Raw genomic sequence first — 17,774 nt, forward strand, 5'->3', positions numbered from 1 at the left:
TACACGGATTAAGATTGATTCAGATTCTGAAACCTTGATTGGTCCCAGGGGGCAATTAATTTGCAGCTTTTTCAGACCAGTTCTTACATTTACATAAACAGGTTTACAGGTCTAATCTGTGGAGACACACGAGTGAGCATCTCTCACAGTGACCCCCAAATAAGATTCAGGTATTTCATACACTTTATTTAAATTTTAACTCTATAAACCATAAAAACATTAGTTAAAAAAGTTAAGAAAGTCAGTTGTTCTTTAAAACTAGTAGATGCACTTTCTCCGTGAGGTAGTCCAGGCCCCAGTTTTTGGCTTTTTCACTGAAGGCATCGGCTTCCTGCAACAGCTCAATATCACAGTTGGACCCTAAAACACATTTAAAGAGTTAATTATAAAACCTTTTAAAATCATGACCACTTTTCAATGCTTACCATACAGGCTCAACACTTGTTCATCCGGTACAAAAAATGGAGGACCTGTGAAGCGCTGAGTCATTAATGACACAATGACACATTTTCCCATTCAGTTATAGAATTATTGATACTTTGCAGCTGATGTTATCAACATTCCCTCGAGATGTGATGCTAACTAGGCACTGCTCTGTCTGTTTGTCTAGAGTTTAATCTGAGTTTTATTTCAACACCATCTGACTATAAAGAACAGAATTTGCTGGAACTAGACCCGGTGAGATGATTTGTGCTGTTAAACAATAAAATTACAGTTACAAGCTAGCGAGCATTAGCCAACCTCACACTAACCTTTTTCATTAAAGGGCCCATCTCATGCAAAATCAACTTTTCAGAGCTTTCTAACTTCTAAGAGTGATATGTGGGCCTTGTATATGTCGCAAAAGTGTTTTTTAGATTGATTCGGCATTTTTTTTTTTACAAATTGCAGTGTATTTCTGCCACCCTCCCACATGACAACGAACTAAAGCTGCTACAACAATGACGTGGCCAGCTTGATGTAGCATAAACACCTAAACAAAAGCAACAGCATAAGCTAATTGTTTTACACTGCAGTGTACACGATATAATAAGTTTATCTAATAGCGTTTATTAATACTTTACCAATCAGTAACGTTCAGCTGATGTCGACGCGGTGCTTGCACTTCGTGCATCTCCAAGTTCTCGTCCGATTCCGGGTCCAACACATAAGGCTGAACGCGCTGTATCACCATGATGAATCAACTTTATTCCTACTGCTATCAGGGCGCACACCTGTCTCCCCATCCCTCCCTGAGATGGGCGGAGGAAGGGCAGCTCAGTCAGAGGCAACGTCACGTTTGGAGGGCAGAGCCTGTGCTTTCTCAGGACGGGCGGGGGGATGAGCAATAGTGGGTCTTTCATAGTTCCTGGTCTGTGACGCCGCCAAGAAATCAGTAAGATTTCATAAGTATTGTGTAATGGATGTTCCAAAATCTAAATTGTGCTTGTATATGTGCAGAAGATACAATGTGAAAAGAGTTATTTTGCATGAGATGGGCCCTTTAAAAGTCAAACACATTAACAGGACCTTTGTATTGGTCACAGGCTCCTGAAAATGTGTGAGTTTTCAGACCATCTTAAAACTTTTTTGACAGTGTTTGCTAATGAGTTGACGCTAATTGAGTCTCTTTGGTAACAGCTGAAAATTCCAATATAGAGATACAAGTAGAACACCCCCAACGTGTTGTCACTGCAAAGAATCAATATGAGAGGAAAAATAAACATTTACCTTTATGTAACTCAGGATTATAGAGCAGAGTGTCCAAGAGGTACCTGCAGTCAGGGGCCATCAGAGAAACCATCAGAGCAGCATATCTGGACACACAGAGAGAAAAAGTAACTAACTAACACAGCAAACTGGGACAATATTTTCATATAATAGAACAGGTAACATTACTTCTCTCTGTCTTTGGGGTTGATGGCGACGAGAGCACCTCTGTCCCAAATGGCTCCAAACTGACCTTCAAGGGAACTACAGAGATCATCATCAGCTTCATAAAACTCCGCAAATTTCTACTGTAACTAACAATGAAAGCATGTTTTGTTTTTTGTTTTTTTCTTTGGGTTGAGTTTATTGCCCTGAAAACATGCATCGTAGCTGTAAGCGAGCTTGCATGTCCGTAAACCTGACTCTTTGTGTGGCATAACACTCATCTACCTTTACCTTTAAGATCTTGTACAGTCTTATAGTAATACTACAGGGATGTCTAGAAGTCTTAGGACACTTTATATTGCAGTGTCCTTTATACAGTTTTATTCCACATGTTTGGCTGAAAGTGTCATACCTGGAGAACTTGTAGATATCGCACTGATAAAGTGAAACCGTTTTCTCAGAGTTCTGTGAAAGAAACGGGTATAAGTTTAGGTCTGTAGTTCCCATAACGAGGTCCGGAGCCCCTTGTGGTTCTCAAAGTCACTACAGAGAGCCCCCAAACCTCCATACATGAGTACAAAAAAGAAAATGGAGTTTGAATTAAACATGTTTCTTTTTTTTGTTTAAATGCACTACGTTAAACTAGTATCAAGCCTCTCGGTCATAATTATTTGTATATTTCACATATAAATCTAAAAGTAAAAATGTAAAATGATTTTGAATTGTGTGAATTATTATAGGAGGCTCAGTGGGATCTTTGGAACGCTAAGGGAATTGTCCTAATCGACATTGTGAATTATAAAAATACAACTTTATTTATTTGTTTTTTAATGGACCATCCAAGGACGCTGTAATTGTTGCTTTAGTCTTTACTCATTTATCAGGGGTCTATTGGCAGTGAACTGTAAGTAATCAGCTATTAGTCATGGCTCCAGATGAGATCAAAACAGTAAAAGGCTCACTGTGTTGATTAGAAAAAGCAATGCTGCGGTGTCAGTGACAGATTTAATTGTTTATGTGGTCATTTGGTGCTGCTGTTGGCCAAATATAGTAAGAAAATATACAATATTACCAATATAAAAACAGCTTTCAGATTATAATGTGATGATGTTATACTCTCAGTTGGGGGACAAGAGCCAGCATAAGATGACTCTATTGATAACACTGTACTTTCCCATTTACAAATGTTAACCTGATCATTTCTGACTTTAGAACGAGTTATATTAAAACAAAATGTGAGAATGTTGTGAGGTGATCTGAAACACAGCAATAGCATGTAAGTGATACACAAATACTAGCGCCTGTTCCCATCTGAACACGTTACATTAGAATATTAAAAGGCCTCATTTCCTCACCCTAAACACTTTAGCTCCAGGGATGGTTGGCACATTCTCCTCAGTGTAACTCATTTCACTCTCTTCAAAAAACTGTCGAATGGCTTTTTCTGTCAGCTCCACTCCAACTACAGTGTGACCCAACTCTGCAGTCCTGGAAGTGACATGAAAAACAGAAGGGCTTTACAATTTTGAAAAAGTACTCATTATTCTGACAGATATTACCGTATTTTCCGCACTATAGGGCGCTCTGGATTATAAGGCACACTGTCATTGAATGGTCTATTTTCGAACTTCACATATAAACCGCACCGGACTATAAGGTGTATTAAAAGAAACACAACAGTTTGATGTGTCAGTGGGACTTTGTTTGGCGCGTTCACAGTGACTCTGGGCTTTGTTCAGTTGTGGCGTGTAGGGAGGGTGCTGTCTGGGACCACTGGATTGTTGGCGTGTTCGCAGTGACTCAGTTGTTCAGTTGTGGCTCAGAGTGGCACATTGCACTCGCGTTTTCGGTTCTTTCCTCCGTTCCATTCCTCATCCGTGTGGAGTGATGAGTGTGGCTGCGGGTGTGTTTCGCTGCGTGGTCGCTGTTTGCGCCGTGCGTGTTTGCGTGCGCTGAGGGTGGTGCAGCTTTTTAGTTTACTGAAGTCGTGCTGGGACACCCGAGTGGATTCGTGTATAGGGTGCTCTGGATTGTCGGGCGTGCAGTCGTTTTTTGGGGTTGGAGGCTTATGAGTGTGCCCTATGGTGCGGAAAATACGGTGTATTTGAGGTTGAGTTTTACAGCTCCTATATTGCGCAAAATTGACTCTTGTGAACTTTATGTCATATTATAATGTTAGCGCCATAAAAATCTACCAAAATTGTTTTTCATTTCATTCACCCATGTTTGAATAATCCTTTATTATTAGTCTCTCTACATCTTCAAAGCTCAAAATGCTCTGTTTCACCTTCTGATGTCATAGTTTTTAAGTTTACAGCTACTTTTTAACTTTTTCAATAGACATTAACAATTTCGGGGCTTAAATTATCAAAGTGATTACAGTGAACATGTAAAAAGTTTAAAACACAGTTTCCTGTACTACCACATGACAAGATGGAGTGTTTTCTGCTTAAACTCTGCTTAAAACTCAGTCTTAATATGCAGGATTTGTGAGTTAAACACATGTGAATGAAACAAAACACAACTCCAGGTATGATGAGGAAAAAACATAACATAGTTCAGAAAATAGAATACGTTTCCTTTAACTAGTCCAGTTTACCAAAACCAATTCAAATCTCAGGTTCAGTTTGATTAATCATGCATCTCTTAACTGCATTTTAATGTTCTGGTGCAGCAGCTGGTTGTATACTCACCATTTCATATCTACAGCTTTTCCACAGAGAGGGAAGAAGAACTTGATTCCAGTCCGACCTGCTACCACTTTGTCAATGTTGGCCTCTAGCATTCTACAAAACACCAAACACAACAGTGACTTTATGCTCTGTTACATTACATTTAGACTGTGTAGTAATGAACCTACTTACTTGTGAACATGGGGATGGTGGAAGCCTATCTTATCCTGCTGCCATTTTTCCTCCCATTCTTCTAGAGCAATCACACGGTTTTCCTGAGCGGCCAACATGCTGCTACTGCAACTCTCCTGGAGGATTAATTGTAGTAATACTGATCAAAATTATGAAGTTATTGCTAAAAATGGTGATAAGTAAAAGTTAATAACTGATTTATGCATTAAACAAGAGAAAAACACACATACACAAAGCAAACCCAGTAAAATATTTTAACATTTGAACACAATGATGTCTGTGATGATGAAAAAGGTAATACTAAAAAGTAACAATAACAGTTAACTTTTATTTTGATTGCAAGCACTTACTATTATATAGAGGTGAGATCGGGCCTAAATCCAGTCCGATCCGACCCGGGCCCGCGGGTATTAAAACCCAACCCGGCCCGAGCCCGACCAATTAACTTGATTTGCAGGCCCGAGCCCGAAGCAAACCCGAAATGTCATATTTTATTTGTGAGGACTCGGGAGGAGGAGCAGTGCTCAGCGTCGAGGTGCCAGTCTTTTTGCTCTCGTATGAAAGCAAAGCGCCACATTGACGACATTCAGCGAAGCCAACGCAAGTTTCTGTAGCATTTTCAACAATCAATTTGAAGCTTTTCCACACCTCACTCTTACCGGTGAGTGTTTGTCTTTTCAGTTCTCCTGCCTTTAGTTTAACTTCTTGCTCCTCCATATTGGGGACACCAGGTCAAAATAGATGCAGACTTGCGGAGGGGAAGATTATTAAATGAAGAGGGGGCGTTCACGTGCGCAGAGCTCTGGCTCTGCGGATCCTGTTTAGTAGTTAAATAGCAATTACATTACATTACTTCTCTGTTTTATCCATATTATTTATTTTATAACAAGTATTCCTTAGTTTAGTATCCACACATCGTTTTAGCATACATTTTATAAACATATATTTATTTGAAGCCCGAGCCCGACCCGACCCGAAGTAATGATTGACATTTTAGACCCGACCCGGGTCGGGCTTGGGCTCGGTCTTAAGATCTTACCTCTACTATTATATAGGACAACAACAAGTGAAAGAGTTAGCTGAGGATTTTTTTTTCTATGTGTAAAAAGGCAGATTAAACTCATGATTAACCTGTTTTTATAAGAATACATAGTTTCCTTGTATTTATTTTCTGCATAAATAGCTATTTTTGTCTGAACTCCTGTGTAAGTGTAGTCTTGAGTGCACAGAGATATGTAATAGTTTTGAGAGCTTTTGTAACATATTATTTTTAGTGTTTAGTCGACTAAATGATAAGCAGGACATGTCTGTAGTCAACCAAGAATTTCTTTAGTCAACTATATCCCTAATAACTAATAACATGAAATTTAGCATTTTTAATAAAAATATACATTGGTGATAAATTAAGAAACACCGGAGAAGACTTGGCTTTAAGTGTTTAAGAGTCGGCCACTGAACTTTGAACTTATTTACTAACTTAAAGCTTACAATTTTACCTTCAGTTAAGCAATATTTTTCACTATATTCTTCACAAGTCGCAGCAGTCTACAAAGAATTTAAAGCAACAACTTGACACATACAGAATATAGTCACTTTTATGTTTGCTACAATACAGTTTAAATGTGTGTGCAGTTATAGATTAAACTTCGCTAGTAACTCAAGAATACGTGGTTGTTTTCTAGTCTTGACACAAACATAATGCACTTTTCATATCTACTAAACAACAGAATAGGTCAAAAGTTAAAAGGTTTGCATAATTGTTTACAGTTCATTCATTGCAACTTAGAGTTACACATGCTGACAAAAAGGCTAAATAAATGAGTTAATGCTTACCTTAAAGAGAAAGAACGCGCTCAGATAGATACGAATGGATAAAAGAACAGGAACAGTAGCTAAATAACCCCAGTTAACCCGACTCTGCCCTGTGATCATATGATATTACTGTCACAGAGGAATGTTGTTGTGTGTAATTCAGGTTTTGTAACCATCTCTTCTTCTGTCACTTGACTTTCAAACTTACTCACTACTGCCACCTCCTGGACAGGACAGCTAACTACAATAATACATGCAGGACGTAAAGGGTCCATATTAAACAAAGTGACTCTTCTGAGCTTTAAGTCATGTTATAATGTTGTTACTTCATCAGAAACATACCTGGAGTTGTGTTTTGTTGATGTTTGAGTAAACCTTTATTATTAATTTGTCTATATCTCCAAAACGGCAAATTCAAGCGCTGAAATCATCAAAATGGTTCGAGTGGAGGTGCACGGAGTTTAAAAACACAGTGGAGCATTTACTGTACTGCCACATGACATCATAAGGTGGAACAGAGTGTTTTTTGTTTGAGAAAATATCCAGGGTTTGTGTGAATCTTAAATGTTTTCCATTGTATTTTTCACTAGTAATTGGATAAATGCAAGATAGACAAGTATAATGTCTGAGTACGCGACGGTCCAGAAAGGAGCTTTAAAACTCAAAGGAGTGGGCATTGTTTCGGCTGGGAAAAAGAAGAAGAAGAAGAAGAAGGACAAAGAAAGCAAGCAGCAGCTGGAACAGGTCTTGACCAGTCAAAATTATGAGGATGTGAAGGCTAAAAAAACATTTATGGACAAAAGGACCCCAGCCGAAATTGCATTTGACAAAACGCAAGAGAAGCGACAAATGGAGAGGATTCTGAACAAAGCATCAAAAACACAAAAACACAGAGTTGAGGAGTTCAATCGACACCTGGACACACATACTGAACATTATGGCATTCCCAAAGTCGCCTGGCCGAAATAATGGAAAATGGTGAAAGAGGAAAAAACTTACGACAATATTCTACATATTTTTACTGTTGCATTTTTTTCTGTATAATTATTTGTTGATGTTACATAATAAAGAAATCATGACAGACTTAAAAAAAAAAAAAAAAAAGTATAATACCATGGAGCCCAGTCAAAGCAATACCATCGCCATGGAGACAACCAGGTGGTGGACCCTACTCCAGAAATGTTACATAGTGCACCTTTAATTTTCATGTTTATGTATATATTTGGTTCATTTTATGTTTAAATACAACCTTATAACTGTAGAGGCAAACAATTATAACTTCTATATAGACAAAGTAAATTTGTTTTAGTGTCATGTAGAGTCATCTTCAGTTCTAGGTTTACGTCAGTTAGAGTCAGTTTTAATCACATTTTTCTCCTTGTTTGAGTTTATTTTTGCTTATGTTTGTTGTAACGTGTCCAGTTGTAGACCTGGTTTAGCCCTCTATTCCCGGTACAATCCTATAACACTTAGTGGTACTCAGAAGGCGAGATATTTTCATAAGTAATGTGAAAAGAAACCACTGGCTTTCATTGATAAATTATAGGCTACAGGTCAGGCGTAGTGCACATCTTCCTTTACACACAGAGAGTATCAAGTCAAGTTCTGCATTATTCATTTGTTTTTCTTCTTACAATATTCACTACAACCCTTGCATTATCGTCTTGACAAAACCACAAGTGCCGTGCCAGTTGAAGTGAACTTTTTTCATACATTTTTCATAAAGACTATTTTTAAGACAGAGACAGAGGTATGTTCATTATTGTAGTAGGCTGTAGACACTGCTCACTATAATCTTCTAGCTCCACTTCTGAAATTACATTTTAATTTGCCCATTTGTCGCAAAGACTAATCAGCTATGTGGTAATAATATCTATAACACAGTTGTTTTGAGCTGAAAAAGCCAATTTAAAGTGCAAAATTCAGAGGAATGCTTTCATGGCTTAGCGGTTTATAAAGTTTCAGAAACAGATTTTAAATAAAATTACAGATCTTGCGCTCATTAGTTACCACATAGCTGATTAGCCCTGAGCTTTCAAACATTTTTTTTTTCAGAAAGTCTGTGCCAAAAATTAATAAGAAATTGTCTTCTGAAATCACGGGGTGGGCGGTCCCATAGTTTTGTCTTTTTAAATGTTCGACAGTATTAAAGTGGTCTATCTCCATGAAGACAAACTAATACTACCAGGACAGTTTAAAAGGCTATGGAGAGGCAAGCTTGTTCATGTGGATCTAAGCTATTTATAATTCTTAAATCAACTGAACAAGTGTAACTGAATAAAAGCAAGATAGATCTGTTTAATACCAAACTGTGGGTGGAACATTCCAGGCAAAGAAAGAACATCTCCATGGAGAAAAACATGTGGCCGACTCCCCACCTCAACACAACTACAGAGTGCACCTTATATATTTGCTCAGGCTTTAAAAGAAAATATGTATGCATTCTAAATAAAACCCAGTTTAGATCTTTAAATGCTGACAAATTAAGTTTTTTATATCCTAAGTTGAAGAGAATTTGTCTAGGTTGAAGCGATGCCACAGTAGGCGCAATACAGGGAAAATAGTTGTATATCCACCTGGGACCCAAAGAAAAACATTGTACTGCAATATATATTTATTGTAATTTTCTATCAGTTTCGAGGTAAATGAACACCTTTTTATTATTATTATTTTATTATTATTATTTATTTGAGCAAGGTAAAACAAAATCAACAACACTAACAAAAAAACAACAACAAAACAAAAAACAAAACAAAAACATTATAAGTTTAAAAAACTTATAATGTCCTACCCCAATTGTTTTACATAAACAAAAGGTTGACACAGTTTTTTTTTTTTTTTTTTCCACCTATGGAGTGCTTACCTGCTGTATGCATTTCATAAATATACACACGAACATATATGTATGCAAATACATATTTATGTATACACACACACATACATGAATATGTACAAACACGCTCACATGTACATATACATACATACATGTATACATAACCTTAGCATTTACATTTATTTTTAATTTATAATTTTTACATGTCTGCATCTCTGTAATGGACGCTGGGGACATTAGGTGTTATGTTTTTTTGTTTTATTTTATTTTAATGTTATTATTATTATTATTATTATTATTGTTGTTGTATTTTTAAAATTAAATTACATTTATTTATTATTTTATTTAATTTTTATTTTCATTTTATTATTATTATTTGTTAATCATAGTGCAGTATTTTCTTTTCTTTTTCTTTTTTTCTTTTATTTTTTTTATAGTACTCTATAATCCCCCAGACAGAGGAACCCAGTCCCCCCATTAAAAGTCTATCTCAAAACACTGGTTGAATTGAAGACTGGTTAACTTAATATTCCACTATGTAGGACACAAATGAATGGGCCGGGTCTCAGGAGGATATACAAATGATTATCTATTCAAACTCTCTGTTCCATGAGCTTTACCTTACGTCTAATGCATCACAAAAAGACAAAGCAATCTCCACACAAACGCATAATGACATCTTTTGACCACTAGATGGAGCCACTGCAACAGAAATATCAGCGTTACCCTGGCAACGCCAAGCTGTCAGCTGCAAGTGTCAGACAAAGGCCAAGTGCGACTCCACAGTTTCAGGCGCAAAAATCCACGAAAATGTGTTAATATTGGGTCATATTCATCACTATGTAAATATGTACGTGTAGACTTTTCAAACACAAGCTAATATGAGTCGATTTCATTCATAAAAACCTAATTCACAGGTGAAAAGTAGCTGGATGTGTTACCATAGCCTGCAGTTACAAAGGGCTGGTGCGTAAAAACCTCCACAGACCACTACACATTTTCGTATTGTAGGAATCTTACGCTATATTATTCTTTGCCTGAAGAAGCCAATATTGTGCCAAATAACACAGATAAATGAAGACGAAAAATTGTCCCAATTATGGAGTTTTATGTCAGTTTCGTGATGTAACATAATTTTAAAGAATCAAAAAGAACTAGTGCGTAAAACCTGTGCCAATCCACATTTTCATATAATAGGAATACCGTGTCTATAGAAGCAGAACATAGGTTGGTGAATACTTAAATATAGGGCCGATTATGGAGAGTTTTGCTAGCCCAGTCATCAAATTTTATAGACTAATTATTTTGCTTATGACGCAAGCACACGGCCTATTTTGCATTTACATTAAAATAGGTTGTTCACGCTCCAAAGTTACGCAATTAAAGTTGGCTTTTTCTTGTTGGTAAATCACAGTATACTGTAAATAAGCAACCGGATTTTCCACTAACATGACGGATTTTAATCTCTAAGCCACCGTAAACACTGGGCATTTCCACGCGTATGCAATTTTCTCACGCACGCTGGCAGCTCCTGTACGTAACCAGACCAACAGAACAGACCATCCCCTCCACAGAAGCGCTGCCCTTGTCCCCTCTTTCCCTTCTCTCCCTTCTCTCTCTGTCTCTCTCTCTCACCCCCCCAGATGTGTGTTTTCCTTTACGGCGAGGCGAAGACGTCGAGGACCCCCGCGAGCCAATCCCTGCTGCCCGGGGGCGGGTCGTGTGCGTGCGGACTGTTGTGGAAATGGAAAATGGACAGTTTGAGATACAGCACCACGCTCATCAATGACACGAGCAGGTTGGAGAGGCTACACAGTTAAAAGAGTCAATTTACGGGGATGTAATGCTTGATGGTGGTTTGAAAACAGCGAGGAGAGGTGAGAGGAGAAGCCGAAACGAGGTTGGCCACCCGGGAGGAAGACGAGCGGCGTGACGGTGAGTACCATACCGTATGGCTCACATCTGCTCCCTGTCTGTGTGAAAGCGACCATCTGCATATGCACAGGTCTAATAATAATAATGAATGATTTGTTTACACTGAGACTTGGAGATGTGTCCCGTGGTTGCCTGTTCCGCATTGGAATCGCTGGCTCCTTCGCTGTTCCTCCGCGCACCTAGAGCCCCATCATCGCATCGGGAGTCGGGACAATGATAATGTATTGTCCGCCCACATGTCTGGATAGTGGCTTCACGCTGCGGGAGACGCACCACCTGACAGTGAAAGCGTGTCCACAAAGCAACCAAGCGTGCCGTTGTCTGCTCTCCTCTCCGCGCGCATCACCTTTGTCACTACACGCGCTGCTCAGACGTGGTACCACCAGCATCGCACTGTACACTACATTAGAGCCAATATTATAGGGATTCCGTATCGGTTTTATGACTCTTTTCTGTGCTTTTTTGCACGCTTGCTCGATAATGTCAAAGGTTTTTACAGTTTATGTTTAGTCAAATATCAGTGCTGTTTGAGTTAACTTAGGAAGCCTAGGAGCTTTAACAGATTTTCTTATATTGTTACCTCATCAAAAACATACCTGGAGTTGAGTTTAGTTTCATTCAGTCATTTTTGTAACCTTTTATGATTAGCCTTTCTACATCTCCAAAGCTCAAAATGCTGTCTTCCACCTTGCGATGTCATGAAGCAGTAGTTTTCAAGTTAACAGCTGCTTTTTTACCTTTTGTTTTGCAGAAATTGGACATTCCAGGGCTGAATTGATCCAAATGATTCTAGTGAAGGCGTATGGAGTTTAAAAACACAGTGAAGCACTTCCTGTGTCACCACATGACTTCAGAGTTTTCTGTTTGAGAGAAGAACAGAGTTACGTGTTAAACATGAATGGAATTTACTAGGGATGTAACAATAACCGAAATATCGTGATATCGTATCGTCAAAGTTCTCACAATAATATCGTGGACCATTACAATATATTGAATTACAAGTCTCTTTGCTTAAATTAAGAGTTATGGTGCAGCAATAGCTAAAATATGACAGAGGGAACAACATAGACCATGTTTCTTTGCTCCATTTCAATGCAGACTACAAGAAGAAATAACAGTTCTAAGCACTTTGGATTATTGTCAAGGCATTTTAAGAAGAAAAAGTATCATATTAACAGTTTCATTAGCCTCCACAAACTATCGTAGTAAATATTGTACCATGATATGTATATCGTGAAAATATTGCACATAGAGGTTTGGATATTGTTACATCCTTAATCGTGAGCCTCCCCACCATATCGTGAGCTTTCCCGTGATATCGCAATAAATATCGTACCGTGACAATATTGTATCGTGAGACTTGGATATTGTTACACCCCTAGAATTAACCAAAACACAGCTCCAGGTATGTTTTTGATGAGGAAACAGTGTTATAAAATAGCCCAGAAAATAGCGTAATATGGTCCCTTTAAGATATACAGTAGATTGGAGGATTTGAACACGTTTCAGTAAAAAGATCTAGTGCTGTGCTGGACTCTGCTCGTACAAGATTAAGAAGCTATAGCCTGTAACAAACTGTTTAAAGAATACAGTATTTTTGCCCAGCCTACTTTAATCGTACAGCTTTGTAGATTTAAGATTTGAGCTCACAGACAAATAACAAAACAAATACTTGAACATAGGAGGAGTTTTCTCTAAAGCTATGAACTTGGCAGGCTATTCCATGGTAATTAAATGAGGCAGGGAGCCAAGTAGAATGCAGTTATTATTTAAGTTGTAAAAATAATCAATACCCAGTACCCACTCGGATACTCATTGATATTAAAACTAAAACTAATTCATTTGAAGTATTGATACCAGAAAAAAACGAGGACCATTTCTTGAGCTAGTCTGTATCAGAACTAATAGGCTTATAAGAGCACGTTAATACTAAAGAAACTAAAACTTCTAGATCTTTTATTGTCTAAAAATATCTTATAAAATAGCTCATAGCTGAATATTACAGGGCCCACATTACACTGTTTTCTATTCTCTGCTATTTCCTCATCACAAACATACCTCGAGGTGTGCTTTGTTTGTTTCATTCACACATGTTTAACACATATATGCTGCATATTTAGGCTGAGTTCTTCTCTCAAACAGAAAACACAAAGACACCTTCACTAGACTCATTTGGAAGATTTCAGCCCTGGACTTTTCAATCTCAACTGAAAAGAAGGTAAAAAACTACCGCTTCATGACATCACGAGGTGGAACAGAGCATTTTGAGCTTTGGCGCTGTAGACAGACTAATATTAAAAGACTCAAACATGTGGAAATGAAACAAAACACAACACTGGATATGTTTTTAATGACATTATAACATGGTTTAAAGGTACATTGTATTACTTTTTTGGTTGAGGTTTTGTCAAATGCTTTTTTTCCTCCTTGGAGATGTTATTGCTTCGTCCTGAATGTTTCACAGTATGGCATTAAACCTTTCTACCTTCATGGATACGAGTTACAGGTCAGATCTGTGGAGCGGCAACCCCACTCACTCAAAACGCCTGTTTATTTAGATATTTTTGAGCTATAAAACCACCTGTAATTGAATAAATGTAAGGCAGCGCTGTTTAAAGTGATACTGTGAAACATTCAATGACATAGAAACAAGAATTTGACGGACGCCCGACCAAAAAGTTACACAGTGCATCTTTAAATCTCACAAGAGTCAATTTTGAGTAATATAGGAGCTTTAATCATTTTTGACAGCATTGAAATTGAGTTTGAAATGTTAGTACTACACTATTAGTAAGTCAAATTTAAAGTTATTTTTATTCATATAGTCTACTAAAGTAAGATGCATAGCTGGAGGTTGCAGTACTGGAGAGATTCTGGTTCTGCTCATGTTTTGCATATAAAGTTGGTCTGGGATTGAAATAGTTTGAGGAGAAATATATAGTTGGAAAAGAAGTCTGGATGCTGATGTTACTGCTCAGTGCCCTGTTTGCTTTTGACGAGAGAAAATGAAAACTTGCCTAAATGCTTGACTGCATCAGCTTTATGAGAAACAGTGAAATAACAGTGAAATAACAGTGAAATATGGCGAGGGTCAGACAGCGATGCTTGATAATAAAGTCCAGCCCGGGTCCAGCAGACAGAAAATATTTATCTATGTGAGGGCGGACTCCACTGTCATATTACTGTTGTCACGGATGCTGCATAAAATCTGTTGTAATGTTATCTTATCAAGCTCAGTCTATTCCTCAAAACAGATAGACAGAATAGATAGAACAGTGTTATATTTCACTGTAAATAACAAGAGATTTAGGCTATACCATCTTGTCAATGCTCGATCTTGTCTACTCTTGGTCTTGAACCCAGTTAGTACTCGGATGCTTGGATACAGTTTTTTCTGATTCGATACTTTGGCTTTAAATATCTGCTGATACTCGACATCAAGCGATACTAGAGCTTGGAAGCGATATCTCGGAACTGTAGTTTTGGTTGAGCGAGCAGCAAGGACTCGCAGGCATCTGTCAATCAAACCCTCCAAGTACAGAACCCTGGTGTTTAATGGACTGGAAATGGAGGAATTACTGTCGAGAATGAAAAGAAAATATGCACAAGACAGTGACGATACAGAGGCAAAGACAGGGAGACAGAACTCATGTTTATATTCAATGTGTTTTTTCATGAGGAGAATGTAGGATTTTCCGATACCGATGGTTTTAAATATCTGCTGATACTCGATGTCAAGCAATATTAGGGCTCGGGACTGATTTCTTGAAACCGATGTCCGATATATCAAATTTTTCAATTATCAGTGCCGATATCTGATACCAGTTTCATATTAAAGCATCCAAACATCTGTTCACTGAGTAGGGAAGAATAAATAATGTCAAAATTGTAAAGCTGTGCAAAGATATGGTTGTTATTTTTGAATCGAGAGGTCCACAGCCAATCATCTGTCAGTAAAATATGCAGTTTGGAGCAGAGTTGAGACTTTAGGGAAAGAAATTTTACTATTTTTTTTGTGTTAAATAGTAGATTAAAAGGCCCATATTGCACTATTATAGGATCTATGTTATAATTCTTCCTCATCACAACATACCTGAAGTTGTGTTTTGTTTCATTCACACATGTTTAACACAGAAAAGCTGCATACTTAGGCTGAGTTCTTCTCTCAAAACAGAAAACACTCTGGAATTGCCAATCTCTACTAAGGGCCTGTTTACACAAGAACGCTTGCAGGTAAAAATGACAAAATATTTTATCTGAAGTGCCTTTCGTTTACACGGTGACGGCTTAAAAATGCAAAAATCTGAAATCACCCTCCAGAGTGGAAAAGTTTAATAGTGTTTCCGTCTACACTGCCCACGACGCAAAACTCTGGTCAGATCTGCTCACGTCGTGTACGGGTTTACGTCACATACATACAGTACACAGAAACAAACACACTCTGACACTAATAAACTTACAGCAGGCATCCCAACAAATGTACAGAATCTGCAGAGGTACTATTAGTGAACAGAGAAGGATCTGCTGTTACCTCTGTCAAAGTCTGGACGAACCAATTCGTTGCAGGCGAGCCAGACGGCATGCATACCCAATCGAATTCCACACACTTTTGCATCGCCATATGCACGCAGATTTCCTCTCAAAAACGCTCATCTAAACGCAAACGCGACGCCACTTTTGCGTCTTCTGTTCAGACTGTCATCATATAAACGTAGTGTGAATTAGAGTAAAAAGTAGCTGTTCACTTGAATACTACCAATTAGTGAAATTGCAAGGTGGAACAGAGCATTTTGAACTTTAGAGACATAAACAGACTAATAATGCAGGATAAATCAAACATGTGAATGAAATTAAACACAACTCAAAGTTTGTTTTTCATGATAACAACATGATAACATGGTTTAACACTCACAGGAGTCAAATTTGTGTAATATATGTAATTTTTGTTAACGAAATCAAGATCCATTTTAATTTTGTTTTTGAAAAGACTAAATTAAATGACGAATCTATTGGCAATACGTCTTTTACAGCCTCGTAGCACAACCAAAGCCGGCTGCTCCCCTTGCTCTTTACACAGACGCCGACAGGAGACAGACAGCTGGGATAAACTCAGATTCTGTGAGCTCTGCAGATATGGACAGCTTTGATACGCTCCTACACCTGAGACTGTCTATGCGTTCAATACCATGTCATTTTTGGCTCTGCGTTCCCCGGCAGATGGGCCGTGGGTTGTACATTGCTTCTGTCGCTGCCAAGAATCTGAAATGGCCTTCACTTGTTCACAGATTATCATCACTGTAAATGGACACGGTACAGGCAGGTGACCGCAGCGTGGGTTTGTTTTAGGGTTGTGAGATTTCCGGAAAAAATCAAATGCATGTTTTTCTTACAAGCTATTACATTTGCAATTTATGTTTTAAAAAAAGGATTCTGTTCATAGCGTACAAATTGTAAACAACTGTAGGTGCATTGGAGAAAAGACTGAAATATAAACTGATAAACTAAGAAGAAATAACAAAAACAATAGGCCTGTTATTTGAATTACTGTATCAGTCAACTTACAAAAGCTACAACAAGATTTCTGAGGTCTGTATTTATTGCGTGTACATTTTCTTTGCACTACTGGAAGATTTTTGGTTATTGTTTGGCTGTATAATGAGGTTTGAGCTTCTATGACTCATTACAGATGCAAACTAAGTACTAAAGTGTTTCATTCTGCTGTTTATTTATTGCAGCTCATGACTGTTTACAATATTGGAAATTTAGAATTGTTTGTGCGGTTTAAATCTGCTCTTGGGTTTTTATATATCTATACTTACTTTTTCCTATAAGAAAACAGGATATGTACAATCTAAATAACTGAAGCCTTTGCAGTTTGATAATTGCGCACTAAGGCCTGTCATGATAATTACTATATCGACTTATAATTCAATAAATGCATCAAGAATTTCGGACTTCCAGTCATTGCGCATTGCATACTGGGAAGGATTTTCCGAAAAAGTGAGCATCAAACCGCCATGTTTGTTTTCCCAGTGGGATGTGTCTATTAACAAAGCCAGTCTTTTGTAGTCTTTTGAATCATATCGCTTTTGTTTCTGGTTCTGATATTGTCATATTTTAGTTTTGGGATTCGGACATCGTAACTGTGTGGTTGTTGAATGTCCTAACAGCGGAAAACGGCTCGAGAAATTTAGTTTGGAACTCCATAACTGCAAAAGGGAATCAGATGTGTGTGACTGTAAACCTCTGTTCAAACTGTGTCCCTTCCCAACGGAATTGAAAAATAGTGAAATGCGAAAGCGATGGACAGTATTGATCCACAAGAAAGACAAAAAAGGAAACCTCTGACTGCCTAAATCATCCCGAGTTTGCAGCGAACATTTTGTATGTGGAGCGACATCAAGGCAAAATCCTGATCCTTCGCTCAGCCTTGGTTACAAATTTAAAAAGTCAATGCCAAAGTGAAACGCACCAGC

The 17,774-nt window shown here is 37.9% G+C and overlaps 3 protein-coding genes across 4 annotated transcripts in view; 2 read left to right on the top strand and 1 right to left on the bottom strand.

Annotated features, from left to right (window-relative positions):
- Positions 1 to 165: 165 nt before the first annotated feature.
- LOC110153762 (probable thiopurine S-methyltransferase) lies at positions 166 to 6,711 on the bottom strand. 2 transcript variants are annotated; one of them, XM_020917684.2, is made up of 9 exons: positions 6,552 to 6,711; positions 4,719 to 4,834; positions 4,548 to 4,640; positions 3,210 to 3,342; positions 2,267 to 2,319; positions 1,879 to 1,953; positions 1,711 to 1,796; positions 426 to 470; positions 166 to 360 (listed from the first exon to the last, which is right to left on the bottom strand). In XM_020917684.2, exons 1-9 carry the CDS (start codon positions 6,648 to 6,650, stop codon positions 242 to 244), a joined length of 819 nt encoding a protein of 272 aa, XP_020773343.1. In that variant the 5' UTR covers positions 6,651 to 6,711; the 3' UTR covers positions 166 to 241. The 2 variants fall into 2 exon arrangements, with proteins under 2 accessions (XP_020773343.1, XP_055013318.1); XM_055157343.1 differs by having other exon boundaries at positions 426 to 480.
- Positions 6,712 to 7,151: 440 nt separating this feature from the next.
- On the top strand, positions 7,152 to 7,499 carry LOC129410084 (protein FAM32A-like). The gene has a single exon (XM_055157344.1). It carries the CDS (start codon positions 7,152 to 7,154, stop codon positions 7,497 to 7,499), a length of 348 nt encoding a protein of 115 aa, XP_055013319.1.
- A 3,603-nt stretch (positions 7,500 to 11,102) lies between these two features.
- ext1c (exostoses (multiple) 1c) overlaps positions 11,103 to 17,774 on the top strand; it is a 206,607-nt gene continuing 199,935 nt past the window's right edge. The window contains exon 1 of the mRNA XM_020917681.2: positions 11,103 to 11,298. The gene's annotated coding sequence lies outside the window, so the exon portion shown is untranslated. The remainder of the gene's footprint in view (positions 11,299 to 17,774) is intronic.

This window comes from Boleophthalmus pectinirostris, unplaced genomic scaffold (genome assembly GCF_026225935.1).
Source record: "Boleophthalmus pectinirostris isolate CB_2022bp ecotype Guang Dong unplaced genomic scaffold, ASM2622593v1 HiC_scaffold_21, whole genome shotgun sequence".
Lineage (NCBI taxonomy): Eukaryota > Metazoa > Chordata > Actinopteri > Gobiiformes > Gobiidae > Boleophthalmus > Boleophthalmus pectinirostris.

What these genes read in the sequence shown, in the direction of transcription:
- LOC110153762 (XM_020917684.2), bottom strand. Translation starts at nt 6,650, where the DNA reads ATGATCACAGGGCAGAGTCGGGTTAACTGGGGTTATTTAGCTACTGTT. An exon ending in CACCATCCCCATGTTCACAA is followed by an intron (nt 4,641 to 4,718) that starts GTAAGTAGGTTC and finishes GGTGTTTTGTAG; the next exon opens with AATGCTAGAGGCCAACATTG. An exon ending in AAAGCTGTAGATATGAAATG is followed by an intron (nt 3,343 to 4,547) that starts GTGAGTATACAA and finishes TGTCACTTCCAG; the next exon opens with GACTGCAGAGTTGGGTCACA.
- LOC129410084 (XM_055157344.1), top strand. Translation starts at nt 7,152, where the DNA reads ATGTCTGAGTACGCGACGGTCCAGAAAGGAGCTTTAAAACTCAAAGGA.